We start from the raw sequence: 18,145 nt of genomic DNA, 5'->3' as shown, positions 1-18,145 counted from the left end.
AATATTGACTTACTTTTGTTCATCGGTTAATATTAGCTCTGTGTCACTATTCTGGGCGGTTTTCTGTCGTAAGATTCGTCTCTTCTCGTGGTTCCGCTTGTTTTTCTTCTGCTTGTGGCTGAAAAATGGTCTTCGTTACCGTTTAATTAGATTCTAAGACATGATATGAACTTTTATTACTATATTTATTTACTTTTATTACTATATTTATTATACTATATTTACAGATTTTTAAGTGGTCTATAGATTAAATTTAATATCTATAAATAATTGAATGTTTAGAAACGACTATATTATTAAAGTGTAATAGTAACAATATTATTAGGCATTCCCCCCGATTAGTAAAGTAAGTATTAAGTCACTACGCAGAAGTAGAACTAATGGACCTGGAGAGCGTCCCGAACCTAGTATTAACAGTGAATTTGTAAGAAATTGTCTCAAGATCGATAGATAGCTATTTGAACTGTTGAGCTGAATACTCAACAGATCACAGTTGGTTTGTACAATGGAAGTAAGATTCTGGCCTTTTATTTATTTCTCCCACAAATAAGATTACTTGTGAGCCATCGTTTCCTTAACGGCCTACTAGGCGATAATTTTTCTATAGCGACCCCGTATTTTTGAGATATGAATCAAATTGATGTGAACTTATCGCACTGAAGTTTACGATTTATATTCGCACACTCTTATTAGCATCCCTTATCGATGGGAAAGGAGATAATTTGAACCTCTTGGAAAAACTCATTTCCTTCTCTAAAATACCTTTTCCATTAAAATGTAATTAGGAGTGAGCCTAGAAAGGGTGTTACGTTCGTGTAGAAACAATAAAAAGCAAAATTTGTTCAACAAAATGTGGTAAAAAAGCATCACAATTTGAAGGTTACTTTCACAAAAAGTTACATCTTAACGTTGGGTCACTGTAACAAACCAACCAATAATTTACCTCGGTCCATTTTAGCAAACATATCATACCAATCACTTAACCAGAAAACAAATAAAACAGTTCGATGGGATGTGTATTTAGAGGGTCGTTAAACATGATGATCATTGTACTAGCACCATGATTCCTCTTCTCCTAGTGTCTGTAACAAATTCTCTGGACCAACTCTCATTCTGTAGTCTCCGTTGCTGGAGCGTCCTTGTAGTAATACTCGATTGGGTGGATACCGGGGGATTTCTTCTCTTTTTTGGGTTTTCTTTTGGGTGGCGCATCCATGCCCAGTTCCTCCGCCAGATCCGCTGCTACTTTCTGGGAGAAGACGTACATTTTGTACTTTCCTTTCATCTCGTGGTAGACATTTATCGCAAACACTGAAATAATAAATAGTTAAATAATTGACAGAACATTATATAATACGACTGATGGAAGTGTTAGTAATAAAGAAGAAAAATTAAAAGTCGTTTTAACTCTGTTGGCAACTCTACCGTAGTATGCAGAGAGCTGTAGACAGCAATATAGCGTTCTTTAACCAATCAAAATCAGCTTTATTGCTCATAAATACCAAGCTTGGCACCATCATGCGAAGCTTACAGTTAGCCATTATTTCGTAGTTTTAATTTTATGACATGTAATCTGCAATGCTTTCGATCTTATGAACATTGAACCACGTCACCCATCTTCCGCCAGGTGGTTTGCATAAAATATCATTTCAAAATGTAAATAGAAAAATACCCAACTTAAAATGGTTCGTTCTGTTACAATTGTGCAAAGTGCTAAGTATTGTTGAAGTTGTTCACTTTACTGTTAATTTTAGTTTTTCTACTAATTTAACATGAACGTATAATAATAATATAATTTAACATAAACCCATATATGTACGTAGACTTGTAAGATAAATCTACGCGTATTACTATTAGAACTCGGCTGACATAAATTATAATAATTAAGTTTAACGTTGTAACCATATTCTACTCACGTCCGCATGCTGCAACTGCGAAGATGTGAAAAGCGTTTATGAACCTGTTGTACAACCATGTCTTCCGTTCATGGGTTATCCAAGCCTTGCTCTGCTTCTGAGGTTTTAATTTTTGTTTTTGAAACAGGCTGGTCATCGAAAATAATGTATATTTCACCTCGATTTACCAGGATACCAGATGAAACTTGTCTACTCTTCCCATACCCCGACCAAAAATCATCTACGTGTCATAAATTACTAACTACATAATATTATACAGGCAATTTATTACATTACACTGAGCTTCAGATCAGGTTGCCTCCCCAGCCACATTCCTTACCCTTTCCAAACTTATTAATTGTGACCAAACCTACCATATTGGAGACAATTTCAGCTCTTCGGTACTGAACATCTTCTTCAGGTGAACGCTCAGGCTTCTTCTGACTCCTCAGTGGTATCTTCTCGCCCTTCTCAGTGAACGTCGTGTCTACCTTCACTTTCTTTCTCTTTTTCAGTGGGTTGGTCATCTTTGTAGCTACTTGAATGTGGTTGAGTTTGAGATGAGGAACGTCTCTGACACATCGTTGGAACACTCTCCCCGCCATGACATGTAGCTATTTGAAAATTGCTGTGTTAGTTCAAGTACCTTAGTACAGAATATTTGTACGTCACGAGTTTTGTACGGATATTTTTATACGGCATTAATTTTATACGATTGCATCAATCTCCCAAAGAACAGAAAAAAATCCGTTTAGTGACTAGAAAATAGAAATATAGAAATTAATCAATCAGTGTAAGACGAGAAAACGGATCCACTAAGCCATTAGTGTCCATTATGTTCTGTGCGTCTCTTAATGATTTTACTGCTTTCCAAATTCCTGCAGCTTTCCACCCTTGCAGAATGTTTTGTTTGCCTTCTGGTCCCTGAAAGTAAGCAAACGCTTTCGTGATAGTCTTTGCGTGCAAATTTCGTAGAATAGGCTTTCCTGTGTTAACTTTAATGTCATCTATTCGCGGAGAAATCTGAAGACATCTAGTAATCTCAGCACTGATATATTCTGCACTGTCATCTTGCTCGATTCGTTTCAATGTACGGTTTACCGTCAGATCAAGAGGAGAAAGCAAATGGGTGAGGTTCTTAGGTACATCACTAGCAACTATATTCAATGATGGCAATAGGTTCTGTACTTTAGATGCAGTATGACCACAGAAATCATCCCATATTAAGAGTGCCTTTTGATTTTCTGGGAGTCCTAGTTTCTCGATAACTTGATCAACATACGGCTTGAGAATGGAAAATTTATACGACACAAAATTTATAGCCCATAAATTTTATACGACATAAATTTTATACGAAAAATCGAAATTCGTATAAATATTGTGATGTATAAATATTGTGTACTAAGGTAGTTACAAAATATTCGAGTAATACCCGATTTTACCTACAAACTACCATTCCGTCATGCCAATATCATGAACATGGGACCAAGCAACCTTATCGTTGAGAGCCATTGTGTTTATTAATACTCCAGATATAAATAATTGTTTCTATTAATGCTGAAAACTTTGATAAATAATTGAAACAAGCTTATTTATTGGTTTCTCTTGGAGAATTTCTCTTTAGACTCTTAACTTGCGAACAAATTGAAGCAGCAAACTTTAGGCTAGAAACTTTATTGAATTGAAATAATCATTCCACGTAACAACGTCTTCTTCAGTTCTGTAATAAAATTGTTAAACATGTGTAAAAATTAACGACGGAAAGAACTTTAAAATAACATTAAAACAAAAACAGAGAAATAAAATTTACGAAATATGACCCAAAAAATGTAATTGCAAAAAATGTCAAAACAACAAAAAATACGACAAGAAGAAATGTAAGCTAATACAACTAAATACTGTACTACTCATGATACTAAACTGATTAGTAAACGTAAAACTGGTTGTTCAGAATTCACAGTTCATGTGTAAAAACTAATGATAAAATCAGCACTTAAGCAACGATAACTCGGTTGTCATGGTTACTATACAAGATAGTCCTATCAATACATTATTTACTAGTTAAACATCGACTAAATATTTGTACAAATAACTCAACTCGGAACGATCATTCATTTCAGGACTTAATCTCAATATATACATCGCTTCTACAATCTTTCTACGAACAGTTTTACTCTGTAAATCAAGTAACTTAAAAGATAAAACTGGGGTTCGGTTAGGATGTAGAGATGCGTAGTGCTGTCCAACCCCATTCTCTGGATGTGCTCTAGGATTCCTAGCAGCCTGTCTGTGCTCCATCAGACGAGCATGGAGGCTTCTCTCAGTTTATTTATTGATAGAGGATATAATTATTATACCTATAAACTACCATTCCGCAATGCAAATATCATTAGCAACCTTGTCACTGTGTTTATTAACACTCCAGATATAAATAATTGAAACAAACTAATGCACCAGACGTTATAACTTTGATATAATTGAAACAAGCTATTTTCTTGAATAGTTCTATTTAATTTTAGAAATTTGACATAAATAATTGAAACAAGACTATTTCTTGACATAAAATTGTAATTACTAAATCATGCATATAGCTTTAAAAGCTAAAAACAAACTTCGAAAACAAAGTATAAATCTAAAATCCACAAGGAAGGGGCTGTTGAGTGTTACATCGATATCTATCTGAAGTCCGGGATCTTTCCGACCTCACTACTACCAGTCTCAGCGGCATGCTTGATGAAGTTATCCTGTCTGCTCTCTGCCCTCATCCTAGCTCGTCTGTTCTGGAACCAGATCGTCACAGATTTAGGAGTCACCTTGAGTTGTCTAGCCAAATCGTCCCTCTCCATTCCACGCATGTACTGAGATTTAGAGAAGGTCTCTTCCAAGACGGTCAGGTGAGTTGGGGTGAAGTCTGTTCTAACTCTTTTCATCTTCCCGTATGTACTGACAGTCTGATCTGAGAAGGTTGAGGATGTAGGTTGATGGTGGGTAGGTAGAGGCGTAGGGTGATAGTTGGCAGCTACTATAGATGGAGCAGGGACACTCATGTGGCCGACAGCAGAGGTGGAAGGGAAGGGAATGTAGGGAGAAGGATAGGAGTATAGACCGTATGGAATATAAGAGTAGTCCTGGTGGAATTGTCCAATATTGGGGAGGGTTTGGTGGGAAACCAGAGGAGCCAATTCAGGAACCAACTCAGTAGATTGTTTCTTCTCTGCTATTGGAGAGGGAACCCGTTCAATCTGTTGTTGTGGGTAAGTTGGAGGAGAAGATACTTTCTCACTCTGAATAGGATGGTGAGGGAAGGTAGGAGGAGAGGGGGCCTGGTGAGGAGAAGGTGTCTGATGTGGGGAGGGTGCTTGGTGAGGAGAAGGTGTCTGATGTGGAGAGGGTGCCTGGTGAGGAGGGTATACTGGACCAGGTTGGGCTTCCACCATGTCCTGCTTGGAAGGCTGGTAGAAGTGGGTGTATATAGCTTCCTGTTTAGCAACTTCCTCCTTGATAAGAGAATAGATGTCAGGAAAGAACTCCTCCTTGATCAGGTGCTGTTGCTTCAGTAGTTCGTCCTTGATGGGTTCGTATAGGGAGGGATTTGACTTCATTTGCATTGTGAGAGAGGATTCAGATGTTGTAGTGTTCATGAGAGAAGATAAAAACTTAATGAGGTTTAGTATAATATTTCTGGTTTTATACCACATGAGATCGCATGTCTGACTCGTCACGTAACGAGATCCCACGACTCAGATATCTGTTCACAAGTAATAACGAGGTCTCACGCCCCTGGGAATGCCGGGAAGGATCCGGTGACGTGATGTCCAGGTAATCAGAGCCGTCACGCCTGGGATCATGAGAACATGTGATCCTGATGACCTGGGATCATGAGAACATGTGATCCTGAGGGCGAACTTGACGTGATTTCCAGACCACACGTCACATGATCAGACTTAGAATTATCTGAATGGACTTTCGGAATGTCATTAACCAACTCTTGATAGTCAACAACATACATATTAAATAACGAAAGGCTTGTCAAAATCTGATCAGATATCAATCCTGCCTACCTGCCTAGGTCGGTCCAGATGAAATCTGGAACGAGTTTCGTGTCAACGCATGTCTCCATTTATCTCTATCACTCATGAGCAGACGTATCATGTGGGGCTCTAAACCAGTATCTTCTTGAAGGACTTCCGGAAAGGTCTTGTGTGGTCGTCCTCGATACCTTTTGCCGTAAGATGGTTGCCAGAAAAGGAGTTGCTGAGCAGGTTGGTCCTGTAGACGGTACACATGCCCTGCAAAACGAAGTCTTCGTGTTTTGATGGTATCAGTCACCGATGGGATATTTCCGTAGAGGACGGAGTTAGGTGTGTGGGATTTCCATGAGATCAATCAAAGACATGCTTTTACATTTCCATTCATAAACATTGTAATCAACCATGTCTGTGATAGAAATACAAGATCGGGTAGGCTTGTTACTTCCTGAGAAATTCATGTCTAATCATCTTTTCGTGCATGAGTTTTCAAAATAAGCAAATCTAAAGAACATAGTACAGTTCCAACTTCCATTAACGTAAAAATATCCCCTCGACCGAAAAGCCCAGCTGCGGTGTGACGGCAACCTACTAGCTAAAGATTGTGACGCCGTAAAACTTGATAACTCATCATATTTGCCGTGTAAATTTTATCGCCATATGTAGTCAGGTCTCAGGTGGTATACTCTACACAGGCTGTAGGAAACTGAGAACTTACTGATTATCACAAATATTCCGCTGTTACTTCAGTCTTTTGGTGGCGAGGAAATGTTTATTTGTTTATCAAATTAGAGTACATGTAAATATTTAAGTTTAATTCATGGCAGATTCCACTATTATATTTAATATCTATATCGATATCTCTCTAGTAAGGTGCTGAATCCTTCAAAGCATTATCTCTAGTTATATATAACTTACTCAAATATTTATTGATAAAGTTATGTATAAAATTAGAATTTATTTGTTATTTATCATTTATATATAAATAATAAATAACAAATAATATATCATTGTGGGGCATTTAAAGTTTTAATATGACAGGAAAGTGATCACATGACTATCAATATCAATGGTACTTAACTAAGCAACTTGGCATTCAGCTTTGATCGATATTATAAAGCTGTCTGTACAATTTTGTTGCAGCTTATAAAGTGTACGTATTTACAGATACCTCTACCAGATAACGTGATAATGCGATATGTCACGTGTTTTGCCTGATTAGTTGTTCAATCACTTTTACAATTTGTAGCCATATGTTCTTAGATAAGATAGAAGTTGCTCTATAATTTAAAGTTTGACTTGTTAACATAAGTAGGGATATTTCATAGTCGAGTGCGCCGTATGCGAATGAAAATGATTTGGCAGCTGTACAGTTTCTAGAAACACCTATTTCGACTTATTGATAAACGCTTGTTGATATTGCACTTGAAACGTCAAAATTATGCGATATTAAGATATTAGATCCTATGCTAAATAAACAATAAACACATGATCTAATTTCTATTCGTTTGAGTAGTTACTGTATAATAAAGAATTAATCGGAACAGCTTTATTGACCAGGACCGTAACTTAAACTGGGACTAAAAGCGGAACTCATCAACTAAACGTTTACCATCCCTGTATCTGTAGTTCTTATTTGAATTTACAATAATACTCGCCTACAGCTCGCAGAACTCAACAATGTCAATACACATCGGGTATAAATCAGACATTACAGACTCCTACACGTCTAACGACACCCTCAAGATCAGATACGCTCATCTCAGCAGACATCAGGTACACATACTTTGTAAACCTCCCCTTGACCCATGCTGTCTTATAAGTTATAACTAAACGAGTTATATGTAACAAATAATTACTGCCAACATTTTGTTGTCAACACTTTATAATTTTGACCCTCTGAATACGGGAAAACCTCTCCAGATAGGCTCCTCAATTGGTTACCGTAAAATAAATTAGTTTCAAGAAAGATAAATCAGTTCTAAGAAACATTTTACTGTTTCATCCAAATTATTTGCTAGATCGGATTGATAAAAAGCTCGTGGGAGATTATAAGCGACGACTTTATAAAACACAGCCAGCTGCTGTTTTCAAGGTGCAGTTTTTAATCGCCACATTGTGCATGATCTGACTAGCTAAGTCGTTTTTTAGTCACTAACTCAGTCACTAACTTAGTCACTAACTTAGTGGCGCAGCATACCAAACAGTTCAACGACTTTTAGACTCTTCCCGACATTTTCAGTTTTCTCTCATGGTTGGTAAAAGTGCATGAAATATCTTTCAATTTATACCCAATACTATACAATTTTCCTGTTTAACTTGACCAGACATAAAACTTACAGACTGATTAAAGAAGCACCTGACTCGATAGACCTCTTCACTTTCGCTAAAGGGAGCGGGATGTACAACCCTAATTATGTGGCAAGTCTAAAATCCTATAATGTTGTACTTCGTTTATCGACACGGTTAAATAGTCTTGTCGAATAAAGTTGACTTCAAAGATCACTGAAAGTTTTCAACTAAACGTGTATTTCAATAGTTGAAGAATACCAGCTGTTAATATAATCGGAGTACCCGCTGTTGTTTGTTTTGTTTTGAAACCCCACGGTGGAGGTTGGCGTGTGCCGCAATTTATTAATCAATGGTTATTACATAAATGAAATTATAGAAGTCACACTAAAATATAATAATGTAAAATAAAATATATTAAAATAAATGCCCTACTAAAAGTACTATATAACTAACGGTCTGCAAAACTGGTTGAAGTCGCAATTTGTAAACATGCTAATTACTATTTAATAATAATAGATAAAAAGTTTTGCGCGGCAGATGTAAATTCGGCATTGCATAATGGCAGTGAAATTAAAATGATATGTTGTTGATAAAAGATCATGGTCATTTTTCGCGAGTGATCTTTCTTTACGCGTTGTCGCTTACTAACTCGGTGTTGTAGTCTATCTGCGAGCGCCCTTCTCTTTGAGACTTTCTTAGCCCAGGTATACTATAAAGTAAGAAATTTGGCCAATTTTCATCGTCTCCTGAGCTTTGCAGCTTGAGGAGTTCGCGCTTAGCTGAATTTTTAAAGATTTCAATTGAAAAGGTAGAACTTGGAATAGTTATATCCTTACTTTGTTTTGTAATAGAGAGCATGGGTCCTTTGAAGAAAAGAGTATTTCTAAATGTTGGGCCGTTGTAAGTTGTGAACCAAGAAAGGTTATGTTCGTATGTGGAATTATAGGTGGGAATATCGTGAGGGAAAAGTTCTTTGATGGATTTAGGGAGAAGGCTTGGCATGTTCCTTACTTTGTGTAGTAGAATAAGAGCGTTTTTTACAATGACGCTATGGACTGTTAGGATATTATGCAATCTAAACGCACTTTTTGTGTGCTCCGGGGGATTGCCGTCTTTATATCTATAATTTACATATCCTGACATAACAGCTCTAATTCCCTGCTTTTGCTTGGTGAACAGAGATTCAATGTGACATTTTGAGGCAAATCCCCACACTAAAGAACAGAATTTTAGATGGGATTGGATAAGGCTTTGGAAAATGTTTAGGCGGGCTTTGATAGGTAGAAGGTGCTTTAGCTTATACATAACTCCGAGGTAGCGACCCATCTTTATTCTAACTGCCGTAATGTGTTTTTGCCAAGTGAGCTTTTCGTCTAGGATCACTCCTGAAAATCTTGCTTCAGTCTTACGTTCGATTACAGTGTTGTCAATGGACAAATTAAAGCCGCTGAAGTCGATTCTTTTTCTAGTGAAAATCATGTAACACGTCTTTTTTACATTTAAAGATAGCCCATTAGCACCTACCCAATCTACAAGACGTGAAATTAGCTGATTAGCTTTTAATTGTATTTCTTCTAGGGTGGTTCCACTAATTAATATGTTTGCGTCGTCGGCATAAAGGATGAACTTTGCAAAATCACTAATTCCAGGTAGGTCGTTTATATAAATTACAAATAAGAGAGGTCCTAAAATGCTACCCTGAGGTACGCCGTAAACTATGGGCATGCTAGAAGAGCAAGTTCCGTTTAAAGTTACGTATTGAGATCGATTACAAAGGTAAGATCTAAACCATTCGTGCGCGACTCCCCTGATCCCACAATGGTCAAGCTTCTTAAGTAAGGTCTCATGATCAAGCACGTCAAAGGCTTTACTGTAATCGAGCAGGAGCAGTAGGGAAATTTGTTTCTGAAATTTGTTTCTGCAACCGTGTTGTAGCCCGATTTTAACGAACGGGTAACGAACTCAAAGATCAATGTCATATCTTAATAAAAAACATTTACATTTTTACTTGTTAGCGCCGTACAATATGGTTCCTAGTGAGATGACGTAACCTGTACACACCAGATGGACATGAAACGACACAGTCTAAAAGTAGTGAACGCAATCAGCTGGGCAGTGTCCAAGTGCGATAAATTTGACGAGATAAAACCAGATTTGATCAGTTTGGGGGAACGACACAGGAACTACGGACTAAAACTATGCTACATTAGGGTTAGGAATTAGTTAAACTCCAGCAGCTCTTCAATACTTTCTCAAAATGATACCATTGGCGGATGATGCGTGTTCATATTTCTCTGAATTACATCCATATTTTTTGAAAGTTGAGGAAGCTTCTGTGCGACAGGAGTAGTCAGTAGGTGCTATAGATTTAGCTTATATTACATTCTTAATAAACTTGACTAAAAACGGTGAATTGATTTTTGGTGGTTAACTTTGATTATTTTCAGCCGATGGAGTCAGTTATAATGAATCTGATCAGAGAGTACCTAGGACATCTCTTCAATGAAGATGTAAAATATTAATTATAGGAACATCAATCAACTGTTTTAAAAACTGCTACCTTTCCACTGCTTGAATAGAGAACAGAATATAATACCATCTCAATAACAGTTCCCCAATTCCAGATCGAAGAAGCGTGGTCTATCTTCATCAAAGTATTGCTGTATTCCATCTTCCATCCCTTACTACGACAGCGTGTCACCAAGCGAAGAAAGAAGATCTTCCTCAGGAATATGAGCGGCAAAATAGTTGCCGTTACGGGCAAGCGCGTTTTCGGGTTTTGGGTGGCTGTGGTCATGTTACTTACGTTGTTTATGGGGTGGTCGAAGTTTACGTTTGAGAGGTACAAGACCTTTTAGCAGAATGATGAGATGCTTTTCTAGGGCAACCCTGATTTCAGTGAGATAAATTCGTTGTGATAAGAAGAAATGAAGATGTATGGATATGAGGATGTAAAGAATATTAATTTATTGAAGCAGAAGTGAATAATCGCTGATCTCTCAAGAACTGTTTTTCTGAAGAATCTAATTTTGATTGACTTATCGCCAATAAATCTTTTTTCAGATTGTCAGAAATAAATCGGGTCAGAATATTTAATATTTTTATTGTCAGATAGTTATTGTCAGATTTTTGCCATGATTATGTTATATTATACAGTAATGTGCTGTGATTAAAATGTTGTGTTATTTGTCTGCACAAATCTCAACGTAAATTCACTGCAAATGGAGATAGTGATAGTGCTGAAATGATAAAGAATCGAAATCACTTCAGTCTCCATTAGCTCGACAGATTTGTATCGGTTTCAAACAAAAAACGGTTAATAAACAAGATAAAAGATTCAGGCAGGCACCTAAAAAGTAAAAAATCAAACGGATAGGCAGAGCAAAAAGGCAAAGGAAGAGGAACACAAAAACGCACGAAATGTAATGACTATAAATCCTTTATGACTGGTATATCAAGAATCATACAGCGCTTCGTGGTTATACAAACGTAGCTTACAAAAATTAATTGGTTGATATCAAATTGATAAACAGATCAATAATTCGTGTTGTCCATACCTGAGGAGAGACCATGTGAACTCGTTGATGGGGAATGATAGCTTGACAACACTCGATATCACCGCCATCTTCCTATAGAAGTATCGGAAATTATTGGCAACCAATAAGTAAGTAACGTATGCAAGAAATCATACAATTATAAAAAATTCAGTCAATTCAATCCAAATTAATTTGTCTGGTTTGTTTATGTCGATCGATTAATAATTAAATCTATCACAAATCTTTCGTAATATTGTTTTAAACTATTTTCAAAACTTTAATACATGTATTGAGTATTATTATGAAATGGGATGGAAGAGCTTTAACCAGGTGCATCCGGTGCCCGGTCCACACTCTGTCTCCATGATATGAAGGACTTGTTTTAATTCTAAATGATAAACTAGGCCAGGTTGAATATATTATATCGAATGTATATGTAATGCATATCATGTATGCATGTACGCGCGTAAGACGCGCACAAACGAATGCTGATCGGCGTAATTTTATAATTTCTTAAGCTTCGCGCCCTACAGATTAAGACAATACAGACTGTGACCGAAAGTTAAGAAAATAAGGTCAAACATAATTAGAATTCATTATTTTATTTCCCACAGCTCTATATCGGTTCTTGCGGAGATGTGGGCCATATTTTTCGGACATGTGACAGCGATTAACCAATCAGCTTCCAGCGTTGACCAATAAAAACTCAGAACAACTGTCACATATCAAAACAACTTTGGTTATCTCCCCACCATGCTAGAATTCAGCCCACTCCCCAGCAGCCCAGCTAAGACAGCTGACACGTAAGGGAAAAAGCCATAAATCCTGCTTTTAAACTATTCTCTAAAAGTTTAAACTACGTGTGGTCTCAGAAGTCTCGACCCATCAATAATACATTTTCTTGGCGAACCTCCAGTACCTCATTATAACCTGACGGTAACTCTCTTTTTGACTAGAGTAGGTAGAATGTCATAATATGATCAACACAGATTGAAGATGCCCTCACTGAATTACAACAATTTTCTATCAGCATCTAAAAAGAAATTATAATCAGATTTGGATTTATGAGAATATTGAATAGCTTCCTTGACAACTAGTCGGGGAGAAAAGAGTAATCCGCTGGCTCGGAATTGGAAGTCGGAATGTTCAAATAATTTACTGATCAATTCTGCGAAATTTTCCACAGATTTCGAAGAAAACAATTTTCCCCTAATACATTAGGCATTGAATTCGGTTGACGAAATTTTCAATCATATTTACGAAGTCATTGTCAATTTCAAAGTGAAAAGGTCTCATAGAATAGTTTTACAGGAATTTTGGAACGATAATTTCGCTAGTAAAGACGCTGTTCTTTTAACTGTTAAAGCTTTAAATATTTAGATTCACGACGCGACATTGGCATTTCACAATCTAATCGATCATCTCTGTCGTAAGGTAAATGTTTTAACGAATATAATTTTAACAAATATTTGTGAATCCATTGAGAAAATAAAAATGATATGTATTTAACTCCCCTATTTAAAAGGGGTATATAAGCGACAGTGGCGTAACGTTGCCTGTTGGCGCCCCCCTGCCGAAAAGGCGCCCCCCCCCCCTGTTGGCGCCCCTCCCCTTTTGGTGCCCCTCCCTAAAATTGAACAAATTAGGTGATTTTAGAGGATACGCCGGTAAAAATCTCTAAAAAAGTGTGTATCTAGAGCAAAACGCGCAGTTTTGCTAGTACTTTAGTTAAGTTTTCGAAATTGTCCCACATTCAAACGACGATTTGGCGCCCCCCTAAGACGGCGCCCCCCCTGCACAGCGGGGTCAGCAGGGCCCTTCGTTACGCCACTGATAAGCGATCAGTTGAAGTTTCATATTTAAAGTGAATCCGATTTCTGCCCTTTCTTAGGCTAAGCCACGAGAGAATAGAATAAGTAGGTTTTTAAACCTTTTGTGGTAAAATAAAGGGATTTTTGGGAAATCAGTACTGGGAAAAGTTGTGAAATAACATTGCATAGTATAATGGGACCGTATTTAGAGAAGGAATTCACCCTAGTTAAACCCTAGTCGATGAAACTTTTCGATCACATATATATTCTATTTTATTTTAAATGAGGAATAGTTCACTCCGACGATTAAATCCCAGCAATAAATTGCTAATGCTCAGTTTCGAATCTCGAAGTATCAATTGCAATGACCATGTAATGTATGTAATGTACTGATACCACCAACATTTCTAGAGGTCAATCAGTTTAGAGCCCCCCGTTGATATCCCGGGAATATCATAATGTTATACGGTTATTCTTCCATCGTTTATATCGTTGTTATATTTATTGTATATTGCGGACTATTTTGAACTCCTGAGTAATTTTTAGCAAAGGTTTCCGCCGTATTAATTTATTCTATTGTTAGGCATCAAGTACGGTGTGATATACCGATGCGGATAATCCTACTGCTATCCCTTGTCTTTATCGAGGATGCTGCTGAGGATCTAGATGAAGGTAGGATTACCATTCACCATGTTTTTTACACATTTTTATATTGTTAGCTCAGTCAAATAAAATTTGTGAAATGATAATTCAGTTAAATGAATTGTCAAGACGTGTCAAATGAATTATCGAATATATTCTTAACATAACTATCGTCGAGTAATTGCTTTACGGGTATATGGCCCCCAGAATATAGGTCGTTTTTTGAGCACTTAGAAACAGGTGTTAAAACTACTTCTAAGCATGTTTAGGGCTGTAAATATGTACATAATAACCCTTTAAATGTTTCTTGGGTAGTTGAAAATAATTATTAGGTTTTTAAGTGTACTTTTTTTTCACCTGTAAAAATACCATTTTTTAACAGGGCCCCCAGAATATAGGTCCAAACATCTGTTCCTAAGTTGTTCTAAAATTGTCACAGACAGTTATATGCAGTCAGAATATGTTGCTGAGACTGTATTGATGATGCCAATGGCTCCAGATACTAAATTGAAATGGTTTAGAGTATACTTAATAGCAAAAAATCAAAAACTACGGCCCCCAGAATATAGGTATGCAAAAATCGTCCTCAAATACTCCACCTTCATACATTTTGATGATGCCATCTCTTCAGCATATGTTCTTTAACTGTTTCTCATCACTACCCCACATTCCTTAATGCTCAGGGTGACAGAGAAAATGCAGAATCTTGGTCGCTATTTTTTTTTTTAAACCTATATTCTGGGGGCCATACACCCGTGATGAGTAAAATCTTTAATTTTACTTGTTTAAAAGCTTTCATGCACTCATTTAGTAGGGATCTTAACTAAATACTTAAATAAGATTGAAGGAGTGTCCCTAGATATGATTGAGGGGGGCTGTTTTTATCTGTATCAATACAATGTGCACCTCAATGACTGTAAATCAGACATTTCTGGCCGCCAAATTTTTTTAAAGGCCTAACTCAAAATTCTGTCCCAAAACTTAAGGTCATGAGACAATTCTACGTTGATTCTGAAAATTTCATGTGAAAATATTGAAACCCTATTGAGTTCTATTGTTTTGAGCGAAGTCAGTTTGAGATATGGGCGATTTTGTTCATTTTTTGCGATTATTTGAACACAGAATCCACAGTTAGGTAGATATTGAGCTGATAATCATAGAGAATGTGTAATATATGCTTACCTTCCATATAAAGTTGGTTTCATTCAAAAATATTGATATTTGACCAATTTATGGACCAAAATCGATCAAATTTGGTGCGTATGCCCAAATATGGGCATATGGTTTTTGTTTTTATCCCATAACTCGGCCAATTTTTATCCAATTTTGATAAAACTTGATATGTGGGTTCAGGAGACTAGTAGCTACAAGTAGAGCATCCCAAAGCATGGTTTTGGGCATGTTCAGGGTTTTTGACCAACCTATATTCTGGGGGTCGTATAGACCTATATTCTGGGGGCCCGTAAAATTGTGGTGGCCATAACTTTTTTCCAAATTGTCAGTTTGCAGATGTCTCGATGAAAAGATAGCTTAAAATAATACTTATACATTACTCATACAAGTAGTCTTAATGGCATGTGTTGGACAGATTTTTGTCATGACAATTTTTCGCCATATTTACCCCTCTAGAAAATGACAACATCGTTTAAATCTTTCGCTGTCATGACCAAATATACCAAAATACCTCATGTAGGTCCAAAATTTTTATCCAGAAACATAAGTTACATGTTTTACTCCAACCTAGCAGTAACAGATCCCATTAGTATCGCTTATTATATATCTTGGTTAGAAATGTATCCACTAACATGACCTATATTTTGGGGGCCACCTATATTCTGGGGGCCATATACCCGTAGTTATTAATATTTTACTTAAATGATACTATTTTCTACCAGCTGATATACTGTAATTTGCTCTTAGATAATCACGTGGTTATAATAACAGGCTGGATAGCAGTACAACGTGATGTGTTTATGAACTTAAATCTGGAGCAGTATTCTCTTGAATTTAGAACTGATAGTACGCTAGGAAGTGACGATGAATTGGAAATGCTATTCTTCACTCCACACAGTTCACAGGAAGACTGGGACTGGGCAGGAGGACTCTCCCTTTACTTCTTCTCTACTCCTCAGTACTATATCGCGTTCTGCACCTTGCGCGGGACAAGAACCTCGGAAGATACTAACTTCCCAACTCACCTGCCCTCTGATAACGACAGGGTATGGAGGGTAACCTTAATTAGAAGTTCAGGTATCAGACGAGTGATACACTGTAACGAAGTGGAGGTGCTCAACATCCTGATGTCAGACTCAACGTGTACCAACAGCTACAGACACAAGAGCACATATTGGAGCGAGAAAGTTGGGAAGATAATATTCTATGACACTGTGGCTGATTTCTACAGACCTCAAACAGGTAACTAGGTGATTCATTATGAAAAATGTAAGATACCAAGATAAATGCTGATCGTAATACGTACATAACAGTTTGACGTGCCTGTGAATGTCACATATAATATTACTGCACAGAATTTGTTGCCTTTTATTGACCTATAATCTAGTACCTAGCCCTGTTTGAAATATTATATAATGAAATGTCAAACTTTTAAAAATTATGTATTACGAAGGGCAATATTTTTACAGTGAGATGCACTAGACTGAAGGCTGATTGGACGAGTACGATTGAGACAGCAGCTAAGTTTCCAGTAGTCTCAGGAAGTGTTGTGGAAGTGACTTGTTCTGATTCAGGAGTTCTCAGCAAAGGGAGCAATGAAGTGACCTGCAAAGCGGACACAGAATTTACTTACATTAAAGAACCCAGTTGTTCAGGCCTAGGTAAATTATAACTTTATAATTATAATATTCATTTAAATATTTTATAATGTATGTCGTATGACAGCAACCATGAAGTTGAACATTATTAATCGTCTAGAACTGAGCGGTTTTTTCGATATCATGCATATTATATGTTAAATCTTAGTTTATTTCAAATTAGAAATACAGTTTATATTATATCAGCAACTAATAAGTTATATATTATAACAAAATGATCATATTACTGCTCAGATAACATTAATTATAACAATTATAATTTAGGCCAATCAATTTAATAGTAATCAAATCTACAATTCAAATCTATCAATATCATCCAATCAAGTTTAAATAAACACACATGAAAATGAAATCCACATAATGCAGGCTAGACTCCAACTATTCTCCCAGAGTGCCCCCATCCACAGTCCAATAAGATTACACCTGATGCGAGTGTAATATATACCGGGTATGACTGGCAATTAGTCGAGTAGCTCTCTCCAGCTACCAGCTATCCGATTACACGCAGTTGTGTTTAAAGCTGACCTCTTCTCAGTGTTGGGTTATAGCTTTACATTATGTTGTGTTTTGTTTTGTCGGATGACACGGTTTTGCTGGTTGCAATAAAGTACGACCTTCGTTGTTTGACACATAAGTAAAGTTATGTCCGAAATTAAACTGAAAAGTTAAGTTTTAATTCAATTTGTTTTAAGTCTTTTGATAGGTAGTTCAGCCTGTGATATATAGACAAAAGACAATAGAGTGAGACTAGTAAGAGCAAGAAGCAGTTTCAGAGTCCGTCTTTTCCATACAACCACTCAATATAACATATATTGAGCACGCATGTATTCACTGGTATTATGTCTGCAGAGATCGGTTAAACTTCATCTTACACGACTGGACTGACCTTTAGTAAGGTGTGTGCACGTGTTCCCTGTTAATATGAAGACGAATCTCTCTAAGAGTAGGGAAGGTGAAGCTCACGCAGAAGTTACAAGAATAGTAGTGGTTGAGTCTGCTGTCAGGATACTTGGCAGCGTTCCAACTCTCAGAGTTCTCCGTGATCTTGGAGATTCCGACTGCTTGCATTGCTTTGGTTTTCAGACTGGTGGATCGCTTTACCACGCACTT

The 18,145-nt window shown here is 36.9% G+C and overlaps 3 protein-coding genes across 3 annotated transcripts in view; 1 reads left to right on the top strand and 2 right to left on the bottom strand.

Annotated features, from left to right (window-relative positions):
* The window catches only part of LOC134816726 (arginine and glutamate-rich protein 1-A-like), a 1,122,901-nt gene that overhangs the window by 54,724 nt on the left and 1,050,032 nt on the right, over positions 1-18,145 (top strand). The gene's annotated exons all lie outside the window — the stretch shown is intronic.
* The window catches only part of LOC134816734 (PHD finger-like domain-containing protein 5A), a 121,052-nt gene continuing 103,744 nt past the window's right edge, over positions 838-18,145 (bottom strand). Inside the window, exons 2-4 of the mRNA XM_063825714.1 lie at positions 2,270-2,509; positions 1,917-2,013; positions 838-1,311 (exon numbers count right to left, since the gene is read on the bottom strand). Of these exons, the coding sequence (XP_063681784.1) occupies positions 1,109-1,311; positions 1,917-2,013; positions 2,270-2,500 (531 nt within the window). The 5' untranslated portion in view covers positions 2,501-2,509 and the 3' untranslated portion in view covers positions 838-1,108. The remainder of the gene's footprint in view (positions 1,312-1,916; positions 2,014-2,269; positions 2,510-18,145) is intronic.
* Positions 4,567-5,503, bottom strand: LOC134816799 (uncharacterized). The gene has a single exon (XM_063825792.1). It carries the CDS (start codon positions 5,501-5,503, stop codon positions 4,571-4,573), a length of 933 nt encoding a protein of 310 aa, XP_063681862.1. The 3' UTR covers positions 4,567-4,570.

The sequence above is a fragment of the Bolinopsis microptera genome, chromosome 6, assembly GCF_026151205.1.
Source record: "Bolinopsis microptera isolate Bmic1 chromosome 6, MBARI_Bmic_1.0, whole genome shotgun sequence".
Lineage (NCBI taxonomy): Eukaryota > Metazoa > Ctenophora > Tentaculata > Lobata > Bolinopsidae > Bolinopsis > Bolinopsis microptera.
The sequence above is the reverse complement of the archived record's forward strand: the minus strand, read 5'-3'. Positions and strand labels throughout refer to the sequence as shown.